The sequence below is a fragment of the Oryzias latipes genome, chromosome 16 (assembly GCF_053564925.1).
Source record: "Oryzias latipes strain Hd-rR chromosome 16, Olatipes_Hd-rR_3.1".
NCBI classification, from domain to species: domain Eukaryota; kingdom Metazoa; phylum Chordata; class Actinopteri; order Beloniformes; family Adrianichthyidae; genus Oryzias; species Oryzias latipes.
In genome coordinates, this window is record NC_136252.1 from 22,909,126 (window position 1) to 22,930,971 (window position 21,846).

At 40.8% G+C, this 21,846-nt stretch overlaps 4 protein-coding genes across 32 annotated transcripts; 2 read left to right on the forward strand and 2 right to left on the reverse strand.

Annotated features, from left to right (window-relative positions):
• Window positions 1-184: 184 nt before the first annotated feature.
• On the reverse strand, window positions 185-3,074 carry atg12 (ATG12 autophagy related 12 homolog (S. cerevisiae)). The gene is made up of 4 exons (XM_004077947.5): window positions 2,938-3,074; window positions 1,640-1,776; window positions 1,473-1,535; window positions 185-365 (listed from the first exon to the last, which is right to left on the reverse strand). The coding sequence occupies exons 1-4, from the start codon at window positions 3,029-3,031 to the stop codon at window positions 306-308; spliced, it is 354 nt and encodes a 117-aa protein (XP_004077995.1). The 5' UTR covers window positions 3,032-3,074; the 3' UTR covers window positions 185-305.
• Window position 3,075: 1 nt separating this feature from the next.
• On the forward strand, window positions 3,076-4,844 carry isoc2 (isochorismatase domain containing 2). 3 transcript variants are annotated; one of them, XM_011485395.4, is made up of 8 exons: window positions 3,076-3,193; window positions 3,304-3,338; window positions 3,428-3,461; window positions 3,671-3,795; window positions 3,880-4,092; window positions 4,179-4,249; window positions 4,368-4,485; window positions 4,689-4,844. In XM_011485395.4, coding segments are annotated over exons 3-8 (594 nt in total). In that variant the 5' UTR covers window positions 3,076-3,193; window positions 3,304-3,338; window positions 3,428-3,460; the 3' UTR covers window positions 4,755-4,844. The 3 variants fall into 3 exon arrangements, with proteins under 3 accessions (XP_011483697.1, XP_023820178.1, XP_020565917.1); XM_023964410.2 differs by having other exon boundaries at window positions 3,147-3,338; XM_020710258.3 differs by lacking the exon at window positions 3,304-3,338 and having other exon boundaries at window positions 3,152-3,193.
• Window positions 4,845-4,999: 155 nt separating this feature from the next.
• On the forward strand, window positions 5,000-9,817 carry foxj2 (forkhead box J2). Of its 2 annotated transcripts, none has more exons than XM_011485405.4 (10): window positions 5,000-5,255; window positions 5,543-5,900; window positions 6,016-6,090; window positions 6,209-6,307; window positions 7,228-7,377; window positions 7,444-7,921; window positions 8,008-8,178; window positions 8,254-8,355; window positions 8,823-9,107; window positions 9,235-9,817. In XM_011485405.4, exons 2-10 carry the CDS (start codon window positions 5,580-5,582, stop codon window positions 9,345-9,347), a joined length of 1,794 nt encoding a protein of 597 aa, XP_011483707.1. In that variant the 5' UTR covers window positions 5,000-5,255; window positions 5,543-5,579; the 3' UTR covers window positions 9,348-9,817. The 2 variants fall into 2 exon arrangements, with proteins under 2 accessions (XP_011483707.1, XP_011483708.1); XM_011485406.4 differs by having other exon boundaries at window positions 7,447-7,921.
• On the reverse strand, window positions 9,622-21,709 carry epn1a (epsin 1a). Of its 26 annotated transcripts, none has more exons than XM_078933371.1 (15): window positions 21,538-21,709; window positions 20,766-20,851; window positions 20,444-20,516; window positions 18,298-18,444; window positions 18,101-18,202; window positions 17,690-17,848; window positions 17,057-17,185; window positions 16,726-16,846; window positions 16,487-16,644; window positions 16,243-16,314; window positions 14,866-14,949; window positions 13,962-14,244; window positions 13,214-13,363; window positions 12,748-12,987; window positions 9,622-11,400 (listed from the first exon to the last, which is right to left on the reverse strand). In XM_078933371.1, exons 5-15 carry the CDS (start codon window positions 18,167-18,169, stop codon window positions 10,937-10,939), a joined length of 1,929 nt encoding a protein of 642 aa, XP_078789497.1. In that variant the 5' UTR covers window positions 18,170-18,202; window positions 18,298-18,444; window positions 20,444-20,516; window positions 20,766-20,851; window positions 21,538-21,709; the 3' UTR covers window positions 9,622-10,936. The 26 variants fall into 26 exon arrangements, with proteins under 26 accessions (XP_078789497.1, XP_011483699.1, XP_011483698.1 ...); XM_011485397.4 differs by having other exon boundaries at window positions 12,748-12,990; XM_011485396.4 differs by having other exon boundaries at window positions 12,748-12,990; window positions 21,304-21,570.
• Between the last annotated feature and the right edge of the window lie 137 nt (window positions 21,710-21,846).

Below are 21,846 nucleotides of genomic sequence, written 5' to 3' on the forward strand. Positions count from 1 at the left end.
CTCTGTCCGTCTGCCCCTTTCAGAGGTGCTTCCCTCCTGACAACTTTTCACTGTACAAACTGGAAACCAGCTTATATATAATCAAAATGCCTCTTGATAAGGAGGTTTAACAAAAAGCTTTTATTTTGAAATATTTTTGCCAAAATAGCGAGATCTCAGAAAAACTCAGAAAGGCAAGACCGTCTTTTGTGTCAATAATTTATTTACAATATTTATGTACATTAAGACTTAAAGAGAAGAACAATAAAGTAGCAAAAAAAAAATTTGTGTTTTTCAGGGAAAGTTTTTAAGAAGACGGCCATCAGTTAACCCCACGCTTGAGATTTACAGTAATGCAGAACCAGCTTGCCATCACTGCCAAAGCACTGAAAGAGGAAGTGAAAGAGAACAAAATTAAGACAAAATACAAGCGATGGGACCAGAGATAAATGAAAAGTAAAACACAAAAATGTAAATAATTTGATTTATTAGAGGATAACAAAAAACAGAAGCCAGTGTAATAAAATAAAAAATAAATGGAAGAAGTGATGTTTCTGGCATCCAGACTGGAGTTTAAACAGTTTTCATTGAGAAGTGATGAAGAATTTAGCCTCTAATCGCACATCAAGACTTCTTTTTGCTCCCTCTGCTGGTCAGAGAGGAGAAAGCTGAACATAAACATAGTTTAGCCTGGACAGAAAATTAATTGTATTCAGCCTTTATCAAATCCACAGCCCACAACTCCTACATCTTTAGAACACTGCTATACTTTTTGGAAACAAATAGAAGAGTAATGCTGCCATTTATCCGTCTACCATCATGTTGAATAACTTGTTTTAGATCACGGATCTGCAACCTTTAATGTTAAAAAAGTCCAGTTTCTTACTAACCAAAACTAAACGAGAGCGGCAAAAATACATTTTATTTATGTTTGTTTATTATTAAGTCTGTCCTATATGTATTTTGCTTTTATATATTGATAATTTAATAACAAGCAGTGATAGTTTCTATAAATAATGTATACTTCTTCAAATTTTTCACAGCAGCACATAAAGGTTCCTTTCAAAATAAAATGTGCCCTGTGTCAAATAAGATCCTCCTGCTGGAGCAGATTTTCTTGCAATTATATAACCTTAAGGACTATAATGCAAAAGACAGTATTATGCATCAGAATATAATATTTGCTTTAAGCTTATTCTAATAAACAGCTCTGAAATTATATTAAACCATTGACCATTATTTCACTTAGTATCTTAAAGGAAGTACACAAGGCCCCTAAATTTAGTTTAACATCAGCAGGGGTTAAAAAAAAGGTTTATTTTATTTATATAAGATCACCTCAGTTTAAAAATCTAGACATAAATACCAATAAACCCATTATTTATTCAAATCATTTGAATTTTTCTTGGAAGCCACAGCGCCACCCCGGAATAATGAAAGAGCTGCAGGTTGCAGATCCCTGATTTAGATGAATGAACTCAAGTAAAACTTACATCAAAAAGAACCCCCACTTCTTGATCCGGGGAGGGGGCAAAAGACTGGTTTACATAAATAAACTATAAAAAATAAAGAGGAAACCATTTTAGGGAAACATGATTTTAATGACATTTTAAGAACGTCATGACAAACTACCGAGTCTGTGTAGAAACTGGTTTCTTACTAGTTGTTCACTGGCATCAAGCTTGAGAAAGCGAGTAATGAACTGTGCGAGGGACTGCACAGTCCTTCCCTTGTCCACTGTCCACTTTTTGGTTTTCATTATGGGAGTGTCCCCGACGGCCTTCAACAGCACGTCGACTAGGAGAAAAAACACAAGGAAAAAACAGCCTCAGACCTTGATCAAGATAAACTTGGGAAAAACATGAATTGTCTGGAAAATTCCAGTGAAAAACAGACGTAAAGCCTTAGTGCTACAGCAGGAAAACAAAGCCTGTCACAGCGTGTTTCCTCTGCAGACGCTGAGAGACGACTGCAGTGCCAAAACCAGTTACACCATCCTGACCAATTCACTGCAGCTACTAACAACTTCTAATCTACATATGACGGTCGACAGAATATTATTTTATATATTATCAGGCATTATTCTACTATCAATAAAAAAACAGCTGACAATAGAAAAATGGTGTAAACTCATATAAATGATAATTTAATGGCCCAGCAAGGTTAACCCCTTTTGAGCTGCTTTATGGAAAATGATAACAATAAAAAAATTATGATAAGATCAAACTAGTCAATATTGTAAAGTGGGGACCTTTTTGTTTCTTTGCTTAAATTTTTATGAATATATATTACATTGTATTTTAAAATTACGGTATGTTCCACTCCATTACTGAGGTTTGGAAAGTTAAATTCAAACAAACTAGACTGTTGCATTTACTGTCTTTTCTTTATTACATAACCTTTGTTTAGCTGTCCATTTTAAAATCCCATGATGAACAATACATTTTATTAATCCCAAGCAGCTCAAAATTAATCTGAATTTGGAGTAAGATAAAGAATGTCACACCCCGACATTTAATGTAGAATAAAATACGATTCAAACCCAGTACGTAAAAATATAAAAATCACCACAACTTTAACGTTTAGGCTGTATTTTCTTTTCTATTTAAAAAGCAGCCAAAAGCAACTAATTTAAATACATTTAAAATATTTAAGAGTATGCTTTTTTTACTCGTACAAAGTACATACTTAAAGCAAAAAACAAAGCAAAGGACAAGAGAAGTATGGGTTGTTGTTTATTTAGCATTAGCTTTTCGCCAGACTCACGTTCTCAGGTGCTCAGTTTGGATTGGCTACGCGGGGGAAATTCCCTCATCCTATTGGCCAATATCAACGTCAATCATTTTTTTCAACGTCAACACCCGGAAGCAAATGTTTTAGCATTTGCTAAATTAACACAAAACAGAGGTCTGTATGTCGCATCTGAGGATCAATTATCAATTAATGACCCGTTCTTACTTTTTTTCTTGTCGTCGTTCGTCGCAGAGTCATCTGGAGGTGGCTGTGTCTCTTCTTTCTGAGTTTCTGTTGGGGACTCAGCACTATCGGACATCTTGTAAGCGCCGACACGAAAAGCCGGAAGTGCGCACAAAAGAGTTTTCTATTGGTTAAATGAAACGTCAATTTCAAAAGTTTCTATTCCTATTGGTCAATATGGCTAAAGAAAAGCGGGGCTTGACTTTGGAGTTGAACTTGTGCGTCCCTTTAACGCGAGGTTAGTTTTTATTTTGTACACCGGTTATAAAGTATAAAATAGTTTAAATATTGAAGTTGCATGCTTTATAGTTATTGGTATGTACCAAATCTACTTTGTGTTGCTTTAAGGTCTCAGTCCTACCCTTTTAATTTGCGAGTAAAAGGTAAATATCCAGTTTTTCATTCAGTCGTATTATCACAAATAACACTTTGACCTCCTCGCTGTGCATTCTTGTCTCTTCATACCTATCAGTCCTGCACACATCTAGGACAACAGGGCAACACAAGTAAGTTTTATCTCTTCATAGTTTCCTAGTGGTGTACAAAGTTAGTTGATCAAAGGATAGTAAATTAATACAAAAATCCCAATTTATGCAGGAAAAAAGACATGGCAATGCTAATGAAGGCCATGCCCATGTTAAAGTCTTGTTCTTGTGCCGGTAGTGCAACTGTTTCCTCTAATCTGCATTTCTTTGTTGTTACCTCACAATCACAGTGGCAAAAATCGGCAGACTTTCCACCAAGGATTCTGTGCTTTTCCTGTGTGACATGCAGGAAAAGTTCAGACCCAACATCTTCCAGTTTACTAACATTGTCAGCAATGCGGCAAGACTGCTCCAGGTTGGCTTCGATCACAATTTAATGAACCATTTTTAGTTGAAGTTATTTGCACAGTCTTGCATCTTTGCTTTCCTTTTATGCTAGGCCAGTCGCATTCTTGGCATCCCTGCTATTTTGACAGAGCAGTACCCTAAAGGCCTGGGACCCACTGTGCCTGAGCTAGGAGCTGCAGACCTGACGGCTCATGCTAAAACATCCTTCACCATGATGATTGAGCAGGTGGAGAAGGAGCTGGAAGCCCTGGGGAATCCTAAACAAGCTATTTTGTGTGGAATAGAAGCACATGCCTGTATCGCTGTAAGACCATAGGAATTCCTCTGTTAGAAAAACTGCTTTAAAATGATTTGTTTTTGCCTGATCTCATTTATTTGTGTCATTGTCAGTGTACTACTTTTGATCTGCTTGAAAGGGGAGTGGAGGTCCACATTGTGGCTGATGCTGTTTCGTCCAGGAGGTAGCTGGGACATTTCCAGTCTTCCTTTTTGCTTTGCATACTTTTTTTTCCTGAAAAGGAAACTGTAGATTCTTGCTTTTTCTCAAAATAGCCATACGTTTGTGCTTTGTTTCCACAGCCAGACGGACCGCTTGTTTGCTCTGTCAAGACTGAAGCAGAGCGGAGCTTTCCTCACCACAACAGAGGCCGTCCTCCTGCAGCTGGTCCAGGATGCTAAACACCCCAACTTTAAGGAGGTGCTACTCCGTCACTGATCGATCAAGTCTGTTTGAATGTGCTTATAAATATAGGTTTGGGTCCTCTCCAGAATGTAATCATTTACACAGTGCAGCAGAGTCATCGCTCAAACTGGATCTTTTTGGGTTTCCATTTTCCTGAAAATGTTTACTTGATTTGTCTGGTGCGTGTGGCTGACAGATGATTTCCACTTTGTCAACAGATCCAAAAGCTCATGTTTCAGCCGTCACCTGACACCGGCCTCCTCGCCTTCTTCAGCGCTCTGTAGAGACGGATCAGTACACCTTTCCACTGTAAAGATCACCGCCATCACAGAAAAAATGTATATAGAAATAAAGCAAAGTTGCTGCTTAAAAAAGTGCCGTTATTTTCTGTCTGGAAGCGCAGAAGGCTTTTTTTTTTTTATGTGATGACAACCTGTCAGATTGGGAGGTGGGACCAGAGCTTAAAGGAGGGTGCAAGCGGTGATGTCAGTCAGGGGGGAGGAGTGAGTGACGTATTTCTGGTAAAGTCAGAAAGGGAGGGGAAGCAGAGAGAGAGGGAGAGAAAAAGGAAGCACTCCGACAAGTCTTTTTGTGTATGTGTGTAGTTTTTCCAAAGTTATACAAACGTTCAGCAGCAGAAAGTGCGTTCGGAGAGTTAGATGGGATCAGAATGCGAGGAGCAGGATCTGAGGCAGAGCTCGGTTTATGAACATCTGTGCACAGCTGATGACAGCATAAACTATTAACACTTTTTTAGGCCTTGGGCCTCGAGTGACCACAGAGAGGTAAGAAACTTGCCAGTTTTTCTTTAGAAAAATCCTCAAAATAGCCTGATTTAGTGCACTTGGGTGGAGAAACGTCACGGAGTGTCTTTCTTTATGAAGGGAAAGTTTCCAGGGCTTGTGTTTGAACTTGCAGTTGTGACTGACACTTGCTGGAAGTACAGGAAAAGCAGAGTTGACATTGCGTATCACGGGGGGAATCCTCAGAGCTTATGTCTGCTCGGTGCATTCAAGTAAACAAATGATGAAAGAAATCCGTCATTCTGGTTCTTCCTTATTTTATCCTTCAGGTCCCGCTCAGACGTGAGAAGAAAAAAAAGGAAAGCAATGTCCTCTGACTTGGACTCCAGTCTCACAAGCATTGACTGGCTGCCCAAACTGGGAGTCAGCAGCCTGCGCTCGGGGAAAAAGAGAGGAGGGGTGGAAAAGGACAGGAAGAAAGATAGAGGGAGGGACAGAGGGGACTTTATACCATCGGTACCAAGCCCCTCCACTTCTAACTCTAAGGGAAAACCCCCCCACAGCTACGCCACTCTTATTGCTATGGCAATAGCAGCCGCACCTGAGAAGAGGTTAAGTTTAAATGACATCTACACCTGGATCAGTGACACCTTCCCCTACTACAGCCGAGCAGGCCGCGGATGGAAGGCAAGCCTCACCGTCCACATTATTACAAGTTCTGGCTGAAGTAATTACACGCTGTTGGAGTGTAACATTTGAAACGGCATTTCAAACTGTGTTATTTCATCCCTGACTTCCACAGAACTCCATCCGTCACAATCTGTCCCTGAATAAATGCTTCAGGAAAGTTCCCCGACCACAGAGTGATCCTGGAAAGGTGAGCCACATTGACACTGTGCTGCTGCTACTGTACCTGCAGGTTTTTTGTTTGGGTTTTGCATAACCCGGGTTAGTTCGGAGAGAGTGGGGATAAGGCTAAGCCTTCATTTTTTTAGGGGTCCTATTGGACGATGGATGGACCTTCAGATGCGGATCAGATGAGGGCACCGAAGCGACCCTATCCAGAGGAAGAAGAGGAGGAAGAGCGAGAAGAAGTATGCTTTTTTTCTTTTTATACACTACTGTGTAATAAAAAGAGGCAGCCTATTTTAGACAGACAAATTAACTCAGGTTATTACAATCTAATCCTCAACATTTTCTATGTTGGATTTTTCTGTTTCCCACAATGCTAGTAGGATTTTAGTCCCATACAGGCTCCTGTATGTTAGTGACGGCGATATGTAAAAAGTTGCAGATGCCCACAGTTATTTATAAAGGTCTTGTTTCTGCTAAATTAATAAAACAGAAGTTCAATCTTAAACTGGTAACATTTCTATGAAAAAGCTTCATGTTCCCACATGTTATGTGGAAATATTCAGTCAGGTCTCATGTTTACACATATGGAACTGTAGATGCTCATCATGTGTGACATTGTGCAATTATTTGTTTAAAAATGAAAATGCAGAAGCCATAGAAAAATACTGTGTGTGTAAAAGTAAATACGTTCGGCATGTGTGAGCAGGGGTTTTTGATTGGTCTGAAAGAATCTGTCTGGTTTTTCAAGAAAACATTGAAAACAAATATTCTCTTCGAGACAGAAATCTGAAACATTCCAGACCAATTGCAACCGTTCCCCTGGTGGAATCCAAACAAACTATTTTCTATTTGACATTCAGGAAAACTTCACTGTAAGATTTGGCATTTGTTTCCCACAAAAATGACTTAATCGATCCATTCATGGCACCTTTCTATCATCACAGAAGACTCAGTTTACTGTGGGACTTGACACATGACTTTGACAAAAATAACCTGACATCCTTTTGTAGCAGAAATAGTTTCCTCTAAAGCAAGATTAGTCCACTATTCACCAAAAACATTTTTGGTATTCAGAGTAGATGAGGGTGTAGCAAAGTCCTGTTTACAGTTACCTGATTTCTGCCTAGTTCAAACAATCAATGCTGGGTTTTTTTTACAGACTCTTCGAGTTGCAGAAACCCAATCCCTGAGAGGACCGTCTCCTCTTCAACCCTCAACTGCTGACCTCCATCTTTTTAACTCCTCTCCGCTTGGACATGTGCAGATGCAGCCTCCTCACTCTACTTCTCTCACTCCTCCTCCATTCAAGGTAGATTTGTTTTGCTGATTTAGTCTTATTGGCAGTTTAATTGAAGTCTTGTCTTTTCTTTGGCAGCAGTCTTCTCCATATGTGCCTCCCCCTGTACCGTGTCTGCAGGCCTCCAATCAACCTGTCCCCCAGTCTGCTGGTTTACCTACCAGTTCCTCCATCAGCTCTTTTCCTACCCCCCATCCACCGGTTTCCACCTACTCTGCCGCTGCCACACATCTGACCTCTGTCAACATGTCTACGGCCTCTGCAGCTGCTTTCTCTCATCCAGTCCCGTCCTTTGCGGTCACATCAGACCCACTTCCTGTCTCTACTTTCTCCGGCCCCCCCAACCCCTCGGCCGTGCCCGTTTGCGCTGTATCTGGCACCGGTCCCTCCTGTGCTTCAACTGTGCCTTCATCTTCCAACCCCCCTCCAGTTGTTTCTTCACACGCCTACGTTGAGCCTCCACTGCGCTTCTCTTTTGAGGAGATGAATATTCCAGACCTGTATGCATCTTTCAAGTCTCTCTTCAAGACGATACGGGAGAGGGGGGGCTCAGTGTGTAAGTATGACACATTTAAGGCTCATTTTTGTTCAGTAAAGCCATACATTGTGCAGAGGATTAACTTGTTTCCTGTTCTTTTGAAGCGGACAGCCACACCATGGTTTTCCCGAATAGTGACACTACCCCACTTCACACTCCAACTTTGCCCCCGATGTCTCCTCCTCCTGCATTGGCACCACATGCTCTAAACACCCCACCTGCACCAGGCGCTCCACCTGCACACCCTCCAGAGACAGAGCGCACGGCACAACACAGTAATTATCTACACACTATCAGACAAACCTTTGGAGTGATCGTTTGCTGAAGTTGCCCTCTCCTTTGCCCTTCAGCACTGCCCCCCGACTGGTTCACTACCCAAGATTCTCTGAAGGAGAGCTTCCGGATTGTCAGCAATCTAAACTGGGCAAACATTGACCTCACTGGTCATCCAGGTCTGTGCGGTTTGTTCACATTCCTAAATATGGTAGCTTTGGGTTTTATGCACAGAAATGCTCTTGAAAACTTCAACTTTAATCTATAGTATTTTTAAATAAAATATGTTTTAATAGAGTCCTGATAAACTTCACTTTATTAGACCATGCTTTGCAGAAGTTTAGATTTTTGCAATGATCTTATTTTCTAAATTACAAACCTCTTTATTTTAAATTGTTTTCTATCTACTACTGACATGTGATGTAGGGTATGATTGGTTGCTCTAAATTGTCCCTAGGTCTCTGAATGATTGTGTGGCGATCTGTCCACCTTTGCCCAACAGTAAATAGGATAGGCTCCAGCAACATTGAAAGGGCTTCAAGAAAATGGATGGGTGAATGTTTAAAACAGCTGTTTAGGATCTATAACTTGCTTATAAAATGTAATAGAGATGTATAGAGGATATCATCTTGTGTTTTTCTCACAGATCTTCTGGAGAGCATGAGGCAGGCGGAGCTCTGCGACTGGGCCCTTGACCCGGCTGTCTTCACCTCTCTCTGCGACTCCCTGAATCGCTTCTTCTCTCAGAAAGGCATGATCAGCCCTGGTAATCGTTCTCCCATTGCTCTTGGAGGACCTCACTCAACTCAGCCCTCGCCCCTTTCCTACCCTCCCATGGTTCCTTCCACCAATGGGCCACAGCCTCCCCGGAGGCCCCTGCAGCCAGGTCTTCACATGAGACCTCATCTGACACAGCCTGCAAGCACAGCTGGTGAGAAACGGAGTCTCCGGTCTTAGAAATAAGTCATAACTTGCATAAAACAAGGAAAATATTGAAATGTGAATGTAGACGGCTGTTTTTCTGCCACTTAATCACCGTTTTCAATTTTCTGCCTTAGGTGGGATCCAGCCGCAGGTGCCGACACGTCCACAGCCTCCTCCTCTTAAGAGTTGGCGTGGGAACAGCGAGGAGATCCCCGATGACTTTAACTGGGATACTCTAATTGATTGACCCTTGCTGCACATTATTAAAACACAGAAATATCTGTTGTTTTTTGTAAGCACATTTGGGATAGTTTGACACGAGACCAAAAGTCAGAATTTACAATCTCCCTCCTCATATGCCTCCAAAATGCTGCATTCCTGCTGACTTTTTTTCCTGAGGAGGTATACAGGGTTTGATCTTCACATTAGACATGAAATGGTCTTAAACTAAGGTGACAAAACGTCCATTTATTCCTTTTTCTACATACTGCTAATCTTGGGAGCATTGAGAGACAAACACATCCTGCGTTTTTCTTTTATTTCATAAATTTCTTTAGATTTTTTTTCTTCATTTTACATTTCAAATGTGAATGTTTACAGCTGACACCAGACAGAAATTCAACCTTACCCAATAAGAGCTTTTTCTTGATATAAAATAACGATTTCATTGAACTTAATTAAAAGAAAAGCATGATTAAACATGTTTTCAAGTCCCTGTTTCGTCTCCTTTTATTGAAAATGTCTTTGATGAAGAAGCATAGCACTCCCTTCCCAAGGACAAGAGCAGGGGGGGGGGGGGGGGGGTGAAACAAGAACACATAGCTCTGGGACACGCCCCCATACCAGGGCTCCAGGTGAAATGTGACAGATGATGAGCCGAACCTGTGAAATTGGCAGACAAATTATGTGTAACACCTCATTTGAAGCTCGGGCCATGGAAATCCAAGCAACCGTCTTTGAAAAACAAAAAAACTTATTTTTCAGAATTTGAAATGAAGCAGGAAACTGACAAGCACACAGACCGGCAGGCATTTGGATGCTAACAAACAAGCATTAATGCCGCCATTTTCATTCACACACACATACACATTCTGAACGCTCTGCCCCCTCGCCATCAGATCACAGATTTTCAGTCTCCTACATTTTCCACAACAAGGCAGTAGGGGGGGAGGAAAGTATTGTATCAATGGCATCACTGCATGAATTTGCTCATCTATTCACATGTTTAGGAGAAAAAAAATATAATAAATTATACGGTGATATTAAATTAACACTTGAAACAATTTTGAAGTTTGTTCCTGAAATGTTGATGGAGGTTTTTCCAGTCTGTATCTTGATCCAGAGTCCACTAAAATAACTCCTCATGCACTCATTCTCATGTTAGCCATCCAGTGTGTCTTCATTCAACAGGGAGGAAAGAAGAAGCGGGTACAACAGTGTTCAGTTTGTTAGTGGCTATGTAACCTCTTCCTCTGGCTCTCGTGTTCAGTCGTTCTGGGATGGAGTCACTGCTGATAAATGCTACCTGCCTTTACAGACTCACCTTCATCTCATAACTGAAAGGGGTACGAAACAAACACGAAGCTCCACATGGAAAAAGAAATGGATTAAAGTAAAATAAATAGATCTGTATTTCCCACCACAAAATATCCCAGTGTGAAATGAAAGGATCTTGAGAGTGGAAAATGATTTTGAAATGAAATAATGCTTCTGAGGGAAAGAAAAAGATTTTTTTAAAGAGATGCAGACAACTTGAGTTGAAGGGGAGGTGAATGGAGGGGGCAGCAGGTACGACAGAGGAGCCAGAAAGCAGAGCAAAGTAGTGGTGACACTTCCTCAGAGAAGAAATGGATTGGTGCTTGCTCCTGTTGTCCCTCCACCTCCGACGGGGCCCCCGCCACCCATTATTCCTCCTGCTCCATTGGGCCCACCCAAAATGAGCTGAGGGGGCGGCATGCCTCCCCCCCCCAACAGAGCGGTGCCCGGGGGGGCCATAGGAGACAAACCGCCGAAGGGCATTCCCATGGGGCTGGCTTGCATCATCCCCTGGCTCATTCCCGGAGCGCCCATTCCCACGCTCATCGGCATCATGCCCATTCCTGGCTGCATCATGCTCAGCATGGGATTGGGCACAGGACTGGTGCGCAGGCCACTGAGGCCCAGAGAGGAGGGCTGTGGTGAGATGGAGGCCATGCTTGGAGCCACACCAAAGGGGTTGGAGCTGGCAGGTGTGGGAGAAACTCCCCTGCTGGAAATGGTGCTGCCTGGAGTCACAGCCATGCCGGGAGCAGGAGATGAGCCTGTGGAACCGGGTGAAAAGCACAAGTTTGCTTATTGGCACCATTATTTACGACTTCGTTCCAGTAAACTTCTAAATCAAACTACCGGTATATGTTTATCACTTTATTATATATACCATCCAAAGAGTGATTGTACTCTGTGATTGAACGTTCACACTGGCCTCGGAAACGTGTATTCAGGCGACCACTTCCATAAACAAACATCTATGGCAACATGCGCATATGGGTGTTTTGGGTTTCTGCATTCAAAACTCGCATTCACGCATCACTACGCACATTTTTAAGTCAATTCTTGGGCTCTACGTACAGAACCCACGTTAAAAGGTAAACCGGATGAACTTTGACTAATCAGGGACTCTGATTTGGTCGTGACAAATGGCTTGCGTCCTGTTCAAAAAAATGATCTTAGAGGAGAAATGAATAATAGTGATTTTTGGCCGGCTGGAATTACACCAAGTCCTTCTTTCATCAAAATAAGGCTGAGAAAAAAAGCAGCCCGGAGCAAGATTCACCAGATTTGCCTGCGCTTCAACAATCTGCACCAAGCATCATCCAACTGTAAGTGTATGCGGTAGTATGAGGCAATGACAGTACAATGTGAACACCATACGCTTAAAGTGTGTTCAAGAATGTCTATTTGGAGCGTTCTTGAACACACATCACATACTCTGTGTACGTAGCATTAGAGGTAGAGTCCAGTGAATCAGATACATTTATGCAATTTATTATGTTACAATTGATGCCCGACTTTGCTGGAATAGAACTAAACTGTAACAATAATCTAACGTTATACAGTAGTCCCACTCTATCGCGGTTCAACATTTCGCCATCTCACAGATTCTTTTTTAGTTCAGTTTGGCATGTGTTTTTTGTTTGTGCCATGTGTCCTGCGTCCTGACTGGCAAGGCTGTCAATCAACCTCGTCTCCAGTACAGTCGGTAGGCTACAGAAACTGTTTGGTTTGCTACATTTACCTACATTTTCAATTGTAGCAGACTTTTTCCTTTCATTCAATAAAACTAGACTTATTTTTCGACAAAGCTTTATGAGAACATTTAATCAAAAGAGACAAAAGTCTGAAAATGTTAAAGTCTGTTTGAAAAAGTGTTTTACAGCCTTAAAAGATTTATAATAGTATAAAATAAAGCTAATACTTCACAGATTTAATCTACTGCGGATTATTTTTAAAATGCAACGCCCTCAATAGAGAAGGGACCAGAGTATATCATACACTTTATGGTGTGAAGTCTCCAGCATGGCTGGTTTGTTAACTCAGTGAAAAAGAACCCTGATTTCCCTTTCTCTGCACCAGAACCTGTGACTTCATGAGACGCTGGTTTCTCTGACCTGTGTTCTGAAGAAACGGGTTGTGTGCTGAAGACGAGATGGAAGGAGGAGGTGGCTGCTTGGGTTTGGGTTTAGACGAAACCAGAGAATCCAGATCAACAAGTGCTGCGTTGGGGCCGAGGAAAGACTCGGGGGTTTTGCGGGCGGGAAGGGCGGAGCCAAGCGAAGACAAGTCAAAGGGAACCGGCGAACCTGTGTTCTCACAGCCTGCTGTGGAAGATCCTCGTCGCTCTGCATCTCCTACTAGGGGGAGTGTAGAGGAGGGAGGAGGAAGAGGGGTAATGGAAACATTACAGACGGAACAATAACAAGCCTTTCATTAAAAACCACACAAAACAGCATGCTAACACTAGCTACAAGAGAATGAAATGCAAGACACGACACCTGCTGTGTTGATGCAGCTGAAACTCTTAGTGCTGCACTGACTCAGTGAGTGACAGTCGGGGCAGTTTAAGTGTAAATGTACCTGTGCCATTAGTATGTTTGTCGGTACCACTCCAGAGGTCAAGGTCAGAGACAGGCCCGTCCCTTGCCCAGGGGTCTACCGGCCCCCCCGAGGAGGACGTGCTGGGTGGTATTGGGGAGCCCCAGGGGTCAGCACTGGGGGTGGTCACGGCTACAGGTGGAGGAGGAAATGCAGGGGAGGGGAGGGTTACCACGAGACCGTACAGGTAAAACGCACAACAAGGAGGGAGCAGGAAGCTGGGCTGGGTTCCAACAGGCTTTTCTATCTCCTTAACCCCTCCAATTGAACTAATGTGCAAAGGAGGACCAGAGAACACCCCTGTACCCGTTTACCTCATTACTTTAACTTATCCAACATCTGAGGTGGAGAAGAGGTAAAGGAGACAAAGTAAAAAGCAACCTCAAACATAGAAAAAATAAAAAAGGCATAAAGGGTGAGAGAAAAGATGGCTCTTGTTGAGACACAGCCAGTCCTGAGTAGAAACAAGAGGATAAAAAAATCACTGGTTTAGACACAGAGGAGGAATGGAATCAGCATGCGTGCTTTCTTTGCTTCAGATCGAAAGCATGTTGATGGATGAGAAGGTCAAAGATGACAGCATGAACATTAGTGAAAATGCAACATGACTGTCTTTGAAAAGGGGAACCATGGAATAATGAGGAGCAAAGGTTGAGGTTTTCACATCGTCTTTCATTTTCAAGAGCAGCAGTTTGGTTTTGCTTCAAGATCACAGGTTTTGGTGACTTACCTGAGCCGCCCCACGGATCAACATTGTTAACTTTGTTAGACGTCTCTCCCCAGGGGTCTGGAGGAGGCGCTACGGTGGGCTGGGGCCCCCCACCCCAGGGATCGGAGCTTGTAGGGGATGTGGGGGATGTCACTCCCCATGGATCTGTGGAGGCCGCCGGGGCCCATGGGTTGGAGGCAGCGGAACCAGGAACAGTGGGTGGAGGCGATGGGCCAGCGGAGGCCACTGTGGCAGTAGCAGGAGCCCCCCAGGGGTCGACAGCACTCAGCTCCATCAGAGCACTCTATGAAAAAAAGTAATAAACTATGGATTTGATATTGGCAATGAGTCATTTAAATAACTGTAGGACCCATCTTCTTCAGGTTCAATGTCTCCACATTGGGGAATATACCAGCATAAAGCTTGTGTTTAGAGCTCTGTAACATCTCAAGTTTGGACTTTAAACTTTAAACTCATTTTTTGGCAAATGTTGAATTGATTTTTTTTTTTAATCACACGGTCATTGTGAAATTTCCAAAACAACTGCCTCAAAAGAGGCTTTTGGTTCTTCTTCCTCCGGGACCAGCTTTAGCTGATAGTTTGGGGGGTTTCTTTGGTATCTCAGCCACCCCTGATTAGGGTTTTTCTATATATGCTTTGCAAAAATTATAGAACTTTTCCTTTAAAAGTACAAAATGATTTCTTTTTTAAAAAGTATTTAGTTATTTTTTTTTTTTTTGCATATCACACAAACGGAGGGAAGGAAAATTGGCCTTTGACACCAAGAATCTCCGGTTTACAATGGTTTGCTGGAGCACTAAAGCTTGACAGATGGCTTTGTGACCGATTACACCCTGATGCCACAAAACAGTGTTTCTTGATACAGTAGGTTTGACAGCAGTCAGGTCAGGATGTTAACACTTGCCTCCTCTGGTTTGGGTTTTTCTTTTTTGCTTTCCTCGATGGCCATCTGCAGTCTCAGGTCATCACCTCTGCGCAGCCGCTCCTCCTACAAATTACACCAAAATGTGAAGAACCACGATCTTGGAACGCTCTCCATGCACCAGTTAATCAGTTTAAAACTAAATCAGGAGAATTTTCAGGGGAAAAAACAAAGAAACACACAAAAGTTTTACAAATTGGAAGAAAAGTCTTAATAATCAAATATTTTAAAGTCTAGTTTTATACAAAGAGGGGAAGAAAAATTAGGACCAGCGCTTTTCTTTTTTTTCTTAAAATCACTTGGACATATGCAGATTTTTGTAAAAGGAGGTCAAAGAATAAGTCTGCTTGTTTGCCATCATGTGTCCTTGGTGACGGAGAAATCCTTAAACAGCACTAGAAACATCTCAATGCATACTGACTCCATCCAGAGTTTGTTTGAGATGCTTTATGATCATATTATTGAAACACTAAGAATCTATGTCTTTGACATGTTAACAGTTTACCTGCTGGCTTTTGGAGACCTAATTGAAACTGCAGGGTTTCATCCTCTTTTTAGAAAACACAACACTTCTAATAGGCAGCATTTGAACTGTTGGTGTGTTTTTTATGGGTTAATCTTGAAGTAGTTTAAAAACACCACATCTGTCACAAAATTCTTGCAGTGATGCTTAAAAATTGTTAAAAGAAACTTGTTCCCAATTGTAATTTTGAGTAAAAACAACAAAATGAGAAATGCAACAACAAAACAGCCTCTGCTGGAGAATTAAAAAAAAAAATCTCAAGTTCCAACATATAAACAGATTCAAGGAAGAAAACTGAGGAACCAGAGTTAAAAAAAGGATGTTTTTCCACACAATCGACACCCTTCAAAGATCACAGCAGCAAAGCAAAAGTGCAGAAATAAGACAGAATTATAAAGCAACATTACAGCAGAGCACATGCCAACAGAACAATGAGAAGGAAAGAAGAATCAATAGATTTCATTGATCAGTTCGGTCAATTATGGTAACTGTGTGCCAACACCACAATAATTCAGAAAATGAAGATATAGTTGATCAATTCTTGGGCAGCTTACTTTAGAGACACCCTGTAAGGTCTTGGAGAGCATCGAAATTATTGGTGTGAAAGCAGGATAAACAGATTTGGAAACAGTATATCATCATACAGTTTTTTTAAAAAGCAGTGGTTCTGCCATCAGAGACAAATGTGTGTCTTTAAGACAGAAAAAACATGACAGGAAACTGATTGTTGTCATTAATCAATAATTGAAATGTGCTTTATGCAGTTCAGCAGGACAGAAAGACAGATTCTTGGTGACTGGCTGTGCAGTCAGCTGAACACACTTTCTGTCCCTGACCTTTTGGTGAATCTCTTTGCTGAGCGTGATTGCATAGTGGAGCTCAGCATCCTCCAGAGGGTCCGTGCTAGTCTGAGGGAGGTCAGCAGTTACATGGTGAGAGCAGAGCTAGGTGTACTGCAACAGCAAATATCTGTACTGTGCTCCTGTGTACACCGCTGCTATATTTAAGGTTTCAAGTCAAGCTAAGTGTCATCTGGCTCTGGGAGGGATAAAAATAAAAAAATAAAAAACTTCAGGGTACCTGCTCTGCCTCTTCTTTACTCATGGCCAAAGCCAGCTGAAGCTGGAGGTCTTCCTCTCCAGAACTTTGTGGCCAAGCTTGCTCTGGGTCGGCCCCTCCAGAGTGAGAACCTAATGATAGACTGCCTCCCAGGCTGGGTGCTGATGGAGCCGAGGAGGCTGGAGGGACAAACAGCCCTTCATTTAGTAAATCTTTCTCTGAAGTACGCAGTTTATCCAAGTTTAAAGTAGATGTCTCACCACTGCTGGTCTGTGCCATTTTCTCTTTGGTTTTGAGAGCATGGATCCTCTCCTCTCTTAATTTCTCCTCATCTTTCAACAGGGTCACCAGCTGTTTAGCCTTCTCTCGCACATTCAGACCCTGGACAAACAGTTTTAGCACATGGGTTCTGATAAAAAACGGACATCCTGCTGCTTCATTTTCAAATAGGTGGATAACATGGTGTCTTTAGCTTCAGTGGTTTTGGCAAATTTTACAAATGCTTGGTTAGAAAAAAAAACAAAACAACCAACTGAACATCTGATTTAAAAAAAAAAAAAAGCATCTTTGCGTACACGTGTGTGTGCTTACCTGGTCTTTGCCGTCCCTATCAATGTACTGGAAATCCTTGAGAGTTTGGACTGCGTAAATGTTTTCTCGACACTGCTGGGCTACGCGTTCAGAGCCCGTCTTAATCAGATATTCCATAAGAGTCATGGCCTGATAGAAAAAAACAAAAAAAACAAACCAAAGAAACAGCATTCGTGTTAACGATTTTGACGAAAATATATTGAATTGTAATATTTGTTCACATCCCAGTCATGCCGATCGCATAAACTGTCAAACAGTTTTGGGTGTGTCTGAGAGCGTTATTTAGGTGTCCCTGGTGACATCAAAGGTGTTGAAGGGTTGATAAAGATTCAAATCTAAAGTTTCTTTACAGCAGCGCAAGTAGAAATTCACTTTATAATGGGACATTTTATACTAGTGGCATGACCATTAATGCTCAATCCTAAAGCCAGCAAAGTAGCACCTATTGATTGTAATACGTATAATACCAGAGGAGCACCATTTTGCAAGTTTAATATCATGACATCCAACAACACTGCAAACATGATGCAGTAACAGTTAAAATGCACACAAAAGAAATATAAGAAACACACTAAAAGTTCACATGACCAATGTTCACAATATTCGGCCAGATTTTTACACGCAGATTCTCACCTTGTATACATGTCTCCAGTTCTTGCCGTGGTCGTTCAGCCGCTTCCACACCATGCTCATGATTTCAGAGAAGGCAACAACGTTGTAGGTGAGATCTGCAATCTCTGACATAAGAGAGCTGCTGGGACCCCATGGGTCATTGGACGTCGCCTCCCTGACCTGACAAATACCAAAAGTCGGACAATATGGTTGATTAGATTCCTTTTAATACATTTGAGATAACAACTAAAGGGGTAAATTCATAAATATATAAGCAACCACTTTGTAATATTGTCTTCTAAACAACATGAGATGAGAATCTACATTAGAAATCAGAAACTATATCACTGCTGCAACACTTAAGTCACTTTAAAAAAGTAGAAAGGGAAAAAAAGAGAATAAAGGACATAAGAAACGTGTGAGGGATCCAACCTTGATTTCAGCCTCTGAATAGTTGTGCACAATGTTCTTTACTTGTCGCCGTAGCGATGAGGTCGACATGGCAACGGTCTGGCTGCCAAGATCTACTGCAATCTGAACAGATGGAAAGTCAGCGTTATAAAATAGTAGAAGATTAAGCAAAAATTAAGTAATCATGAACTTTAGAAAAACGCCAGCTTCATACACACCCGCGACTCAAGAATGATGCTAAATGGTTCTCTTCCTAGTATAGGTATTTTTTCTCAGCCACTCGTTCATGGAGCGTTGGGCCTCAGATTGCCTGCTTTTTCCCGTGGCAACATTGGGTCTTAAAAGTAGACTCAGGAAGATGAAAACTGTAGAGTAAGAATAAAGGTTAGTCCTAAAGAATAGAAACAACAGCACTGAAAACAGCCTGTGCTAACTAATTTCTTAGTAACCATCATAGGACACAAAGCAGACATTGACTATCAAATATCATATGATCTGCTGCTGATCTGCACATGGTTGATGGAGAGTAATAATATTCTTTATTCTATTTGGCTTTAGTTAACTTATTCTCAAGAATGCCGTCTCAAAACAAACCTCGTAGCACACAGTCACATTTTTATAGTAGAATGTCGGTAAATATCTATTTTTGAAACTGGGATATTTCTGGATTCTGAAAAGGTTAATAAATAAAATGAGTTTGTAAACACTTTTTCAAATCAAGTCTTAAATTGGTTTAATTTAAAAAAAAGAAAAGCTGTGTGTCAGAGTAAAAGCAAAGAGTTGCATGTCTCAGTGTTCTGCTGCTGCTTTATGAGCTTTAGAGGGAAGCGTCCATATTTTTTAAAAGAATCGAAACACATGCAGCTTACTAGCAAGTCCTTTAAAACTTCAAGAGGTCATTGAATTAGGTTGTGAAAAAGATCTGTTACTTAAAGTTCTGTAAACAACTTCCCTTATTTCACCACTAACAGCTAGAAACCAAAAGAAAACAATGGTTATAATAACAATAAACTGTAATTATAAACACAGCTTTTCTAATAAAAGCATAAGTTTAGGTACAATGTCGTTAAAACCTACAATGAGTCAAAAGGACCAAAAAGTAAGGCTGAGGAGTCTGGGGTCAGTAAGCTGTTGTTTTTATTAGTGCTTTCGTTTTTAAAATAATCACAGACATGACCTAATCTGTTTTACTTCATGCTATGCATGATTATGTGAAATATTATGAGGCCCACCGTTTCACCCCAGGCCATTCCCTCTTGTGTATCGTTTGTTCTCAATTGCTTGCACAGCAGGTTAAACCATAGTTGCTGACCAGATGTATCCTTTCCCTTTTGTACTTTCCCTAACAACTAAAACCTCAACTTTTGGTACAAAACCACAACAACAACAAAATGGATGCAACAAACCCCAAATTTTCTAGAGATGCAATTTGAGTTTTCTTAAAAATGAAGAGGTGTGATGCAAAAAGCAGCAAATTGATAATTTCATTAATAGGTGGTCATGTAAAGGGTCTTGAATTAACTCCAATACTACATTGTTTTTCATTTGTATACAAGTAATGGTACGAGAAGATCAGGCTCATTCATCTATACCAACTGTAAAGAACACGCAACAAATATATTTATAAAAAAAACAAATTTAAATGGAAATGACTGATTATGGAGTGATACTAAAGGGATTACAATTTCAGAGTCCACCAACAGTTTGACTAAAAACAGTGGATTATGAAACATCATGATCCACTTTTTTGAATGAATAAACCATCAGCATGCTAAACTAAATATTGCAGCTAAATGTTACAGTATCTCCACACACTTAACATTTGTAGTAAAAGGGTGTTTTATTTTAAGTCACAAAAAACAACAGCTTAACCCTAAATCTTTTAATTTTGAGAGACGAAAAAGCTAATTTTGCATTATTTTTGCTAAAATAAGAAAGAAAAAAAACACGTCTTCATTCTCCCCCCAAACCTTTAAGAACATATTGTCTATCACGCTTCCCATGCACTTAACAGAATAGTGCAGTTATTTATTCAGGAAAATGTTGGCAAGCCTAACATGAACTACACCTATGTGACATAACACTGACCTGCATAAAGATTGCCGCCACTTTGTTAACTTCTAATGACAGCAGCTGATAGCAGGACCACTCCCTCAACTTGCTAGTAACATTGATAAAACTAAATTTGCTCATGATTTTAAGCTCATCTATGAACATTTACTGACAACTTTGATTTATGATTATTTTTACAGCTTTGACTTCAATCTCAAAATCTAAATTTTGAAAAACGCGAATTTCATTTAGTGGTTAACTATTTTTTAACCTTTGTCACTCGCAGCATGGCTGAGCAAAGTACAAACACACCTTGTGTGTAAGGTTGAGGTTCTGGAATATGTTGACACTGAAGTTAAGCAGCTGGAAGGTTCAACTTGTTCTACTAATAAAAACAAACAAACAAAAAAACATTCAGCTCAGTTACATCTCGGGAAAAAAAAATCGTAATATTTTTGGCAATATTAAAACTAACTTGGCTAGTAAAGCTAGAACTAATATAAGATAATACATCCAGGCCACAATTTAAAACTTAACATTAAAAAAGTGAGAGCTCTGGTATTAGCTTGATTGAAACTTTTAATTTAATTCAAACTAACATCAAGTAGCAGAGCTGACACTGAACTCAACTTACTTTCAATTATTCCTCCTCTCTTGTGTTATCATGCAGTTGACGGTGCGCAGGCCCGTAAAGAAAAGGTTTCCATCCAGATAACTAAACTGTAGATAAGCCAACAACCGTTACCCAGTCAGACAAAATTGGATTTTGCCTGTCACACCTATTAAGTTAACAAGCTAAAGGTTGGCTAGCAACCTAATATTAATACACGTTATGCAACTCTTAACGTATGAACGCCTTTAAAGAAGCCAAATAGGTACAACACCATTCAGCAATTATACAGAATACTATGGTGTCGCCAAGTCTTTATGTGAGACAAAAGTTAAAAACAAAAAAAAAAACACGTAACTAAAAGTAGCTGTCATTTTATGGCTAACATTAGCTAGCTAGCATATGGCTAATCGAAACAGTTTGTCTAAGTAAAGTCTAGGTAAACTATTAACTTGGGTCCACAAGACGGGAGCAAAGAAGCGGGCTAACTAATGCAAACCAAATAGAAATCTTCACGTCATATCGCTGACCCTCAGCAGAGTGAACACGAAGGTAACGTTACCTGACAGTTTCCCATACCAAGAAATCACTTGCTGCTCCTTGAATGTAACTGTTAGCTAGCTAGCTTCTGATGCTAGTTCGTGAATGCCATCTGACTGCTTTGTTGTGCGGCATTTAAAACGCGTGTTCTGCTGCGGGGGAGTGTTGAAGACACTCATCAAAAAGTCATATGGGCAAAACTGTTGGAGATGCAAACAAAACAATAAATAAATACCTAAATGAAGTGTGTACTAACCCTGTTGCAGCTTGAATGTACGAGGAGATGGCCGAATTTCCGCTTCCGTGCTTCCTTACAGGAAAGACCGCACCCCCTGTAGCTGTGTTTTCATCATGCCATGCTGGTATAACTCATGATTAATTCATATACTTTTCACACCAGTCACAATTCAAAACAGCCCAGAAACAAACATAAAAATGCATTTTTTAAATTTTATTTTGTTGCACAAACCTTGTATTAAAAATCATGCCGCATTTGAAGCTGTTTAGTCAAAGGAAAGAAAAGTAAACACGAAGTCCTCCATTGATTAAATAAATGTTCTTCTTC

Excerpts from the sequence above, each read along its gene's own strand:
- atg12 (XM_004077947.5), bottom strand. The coding sequence starts at position 3,031 with ATGTCCGATAGTGCTGAGTCCCCAACAGAAACTCAGAAAGAAGAGACA. Across the intron at positions 1,777-2,937 it reads GAACGACGACAAGAAAAAAA|TCGACGTGCTGTTGAAGGCC; the intron begins GTAAGAACGGGT and ends TTTTTCTCCTAG. Across the intron at positions 1,536-1,639 it reads TTGATGCCAGTGAACAACTA|TTTATTTATGTAAACCAGTC; the intron begins GTAAGAAACCAG and ends TATTTTTTATAG.
- isoc2 (XM_011485395.4), top strand. Across the intron at positions 3,796-3,879 it reads ATGCGGCAAGACTGCTCCAG|GCCAGTCGCATTCTTGGCAT; the intron begins GTTGGCTTCGAT and ends CTTTTATGCTAG. Across the intron at positions 4,093-4,178 it reads AAGCACATGCCTGTATCGCT|TGTACTACTTTTGATCTGCT; the intron begins GTAAGACCATAG and ends TGTCATTGTCAG.
- foxj2 (XM_011485405.4), top strand. The coding sequence starts at position 5,580 with ATGTCCTCTGACTTGGACTCCAGTCTCACAAGCATTGACTGGCTGCCC. Across the intron at positions 6,091-6,208 it reads CACAGAGTGATCCTGGAAAG|GGGTCCTATTGGACGATGGA; the intron begins GTGAGCCACATT and ends TCATTTTTTTAG. Across the intron at positions 7,378-7,443 it reads TCACTCCTCCTCCATTCAAG|CAGTCTTCTCCATATGTGCC; the intron begins GTAGATTTGTTT and ends TTTCTTTGGCAG.
- epn1a (XM_011485397.4), bottom strand. The coding sequence starts at position 18,169 with ATGTCGACCTCATCGCTACGGCGACAAGTAAAGAACATTGTGCACAAC. Across the intron at positions 16,847-17,056 it reads ATAGGGACGGCAAAGACCAG|GGTCTGAATGTGCGAGAGAA; the intron begins GTAAGCACACAC and ends CTGTTTGTCCAG. Across the intron at positions 14,950-16,242 it reads GCAAAGAGATTCACCAAAAG|GAGGAGCGGCTGCGCAGAGG; the intron begins GTCAGGGACAGA and ends TGTAATTTGTAG.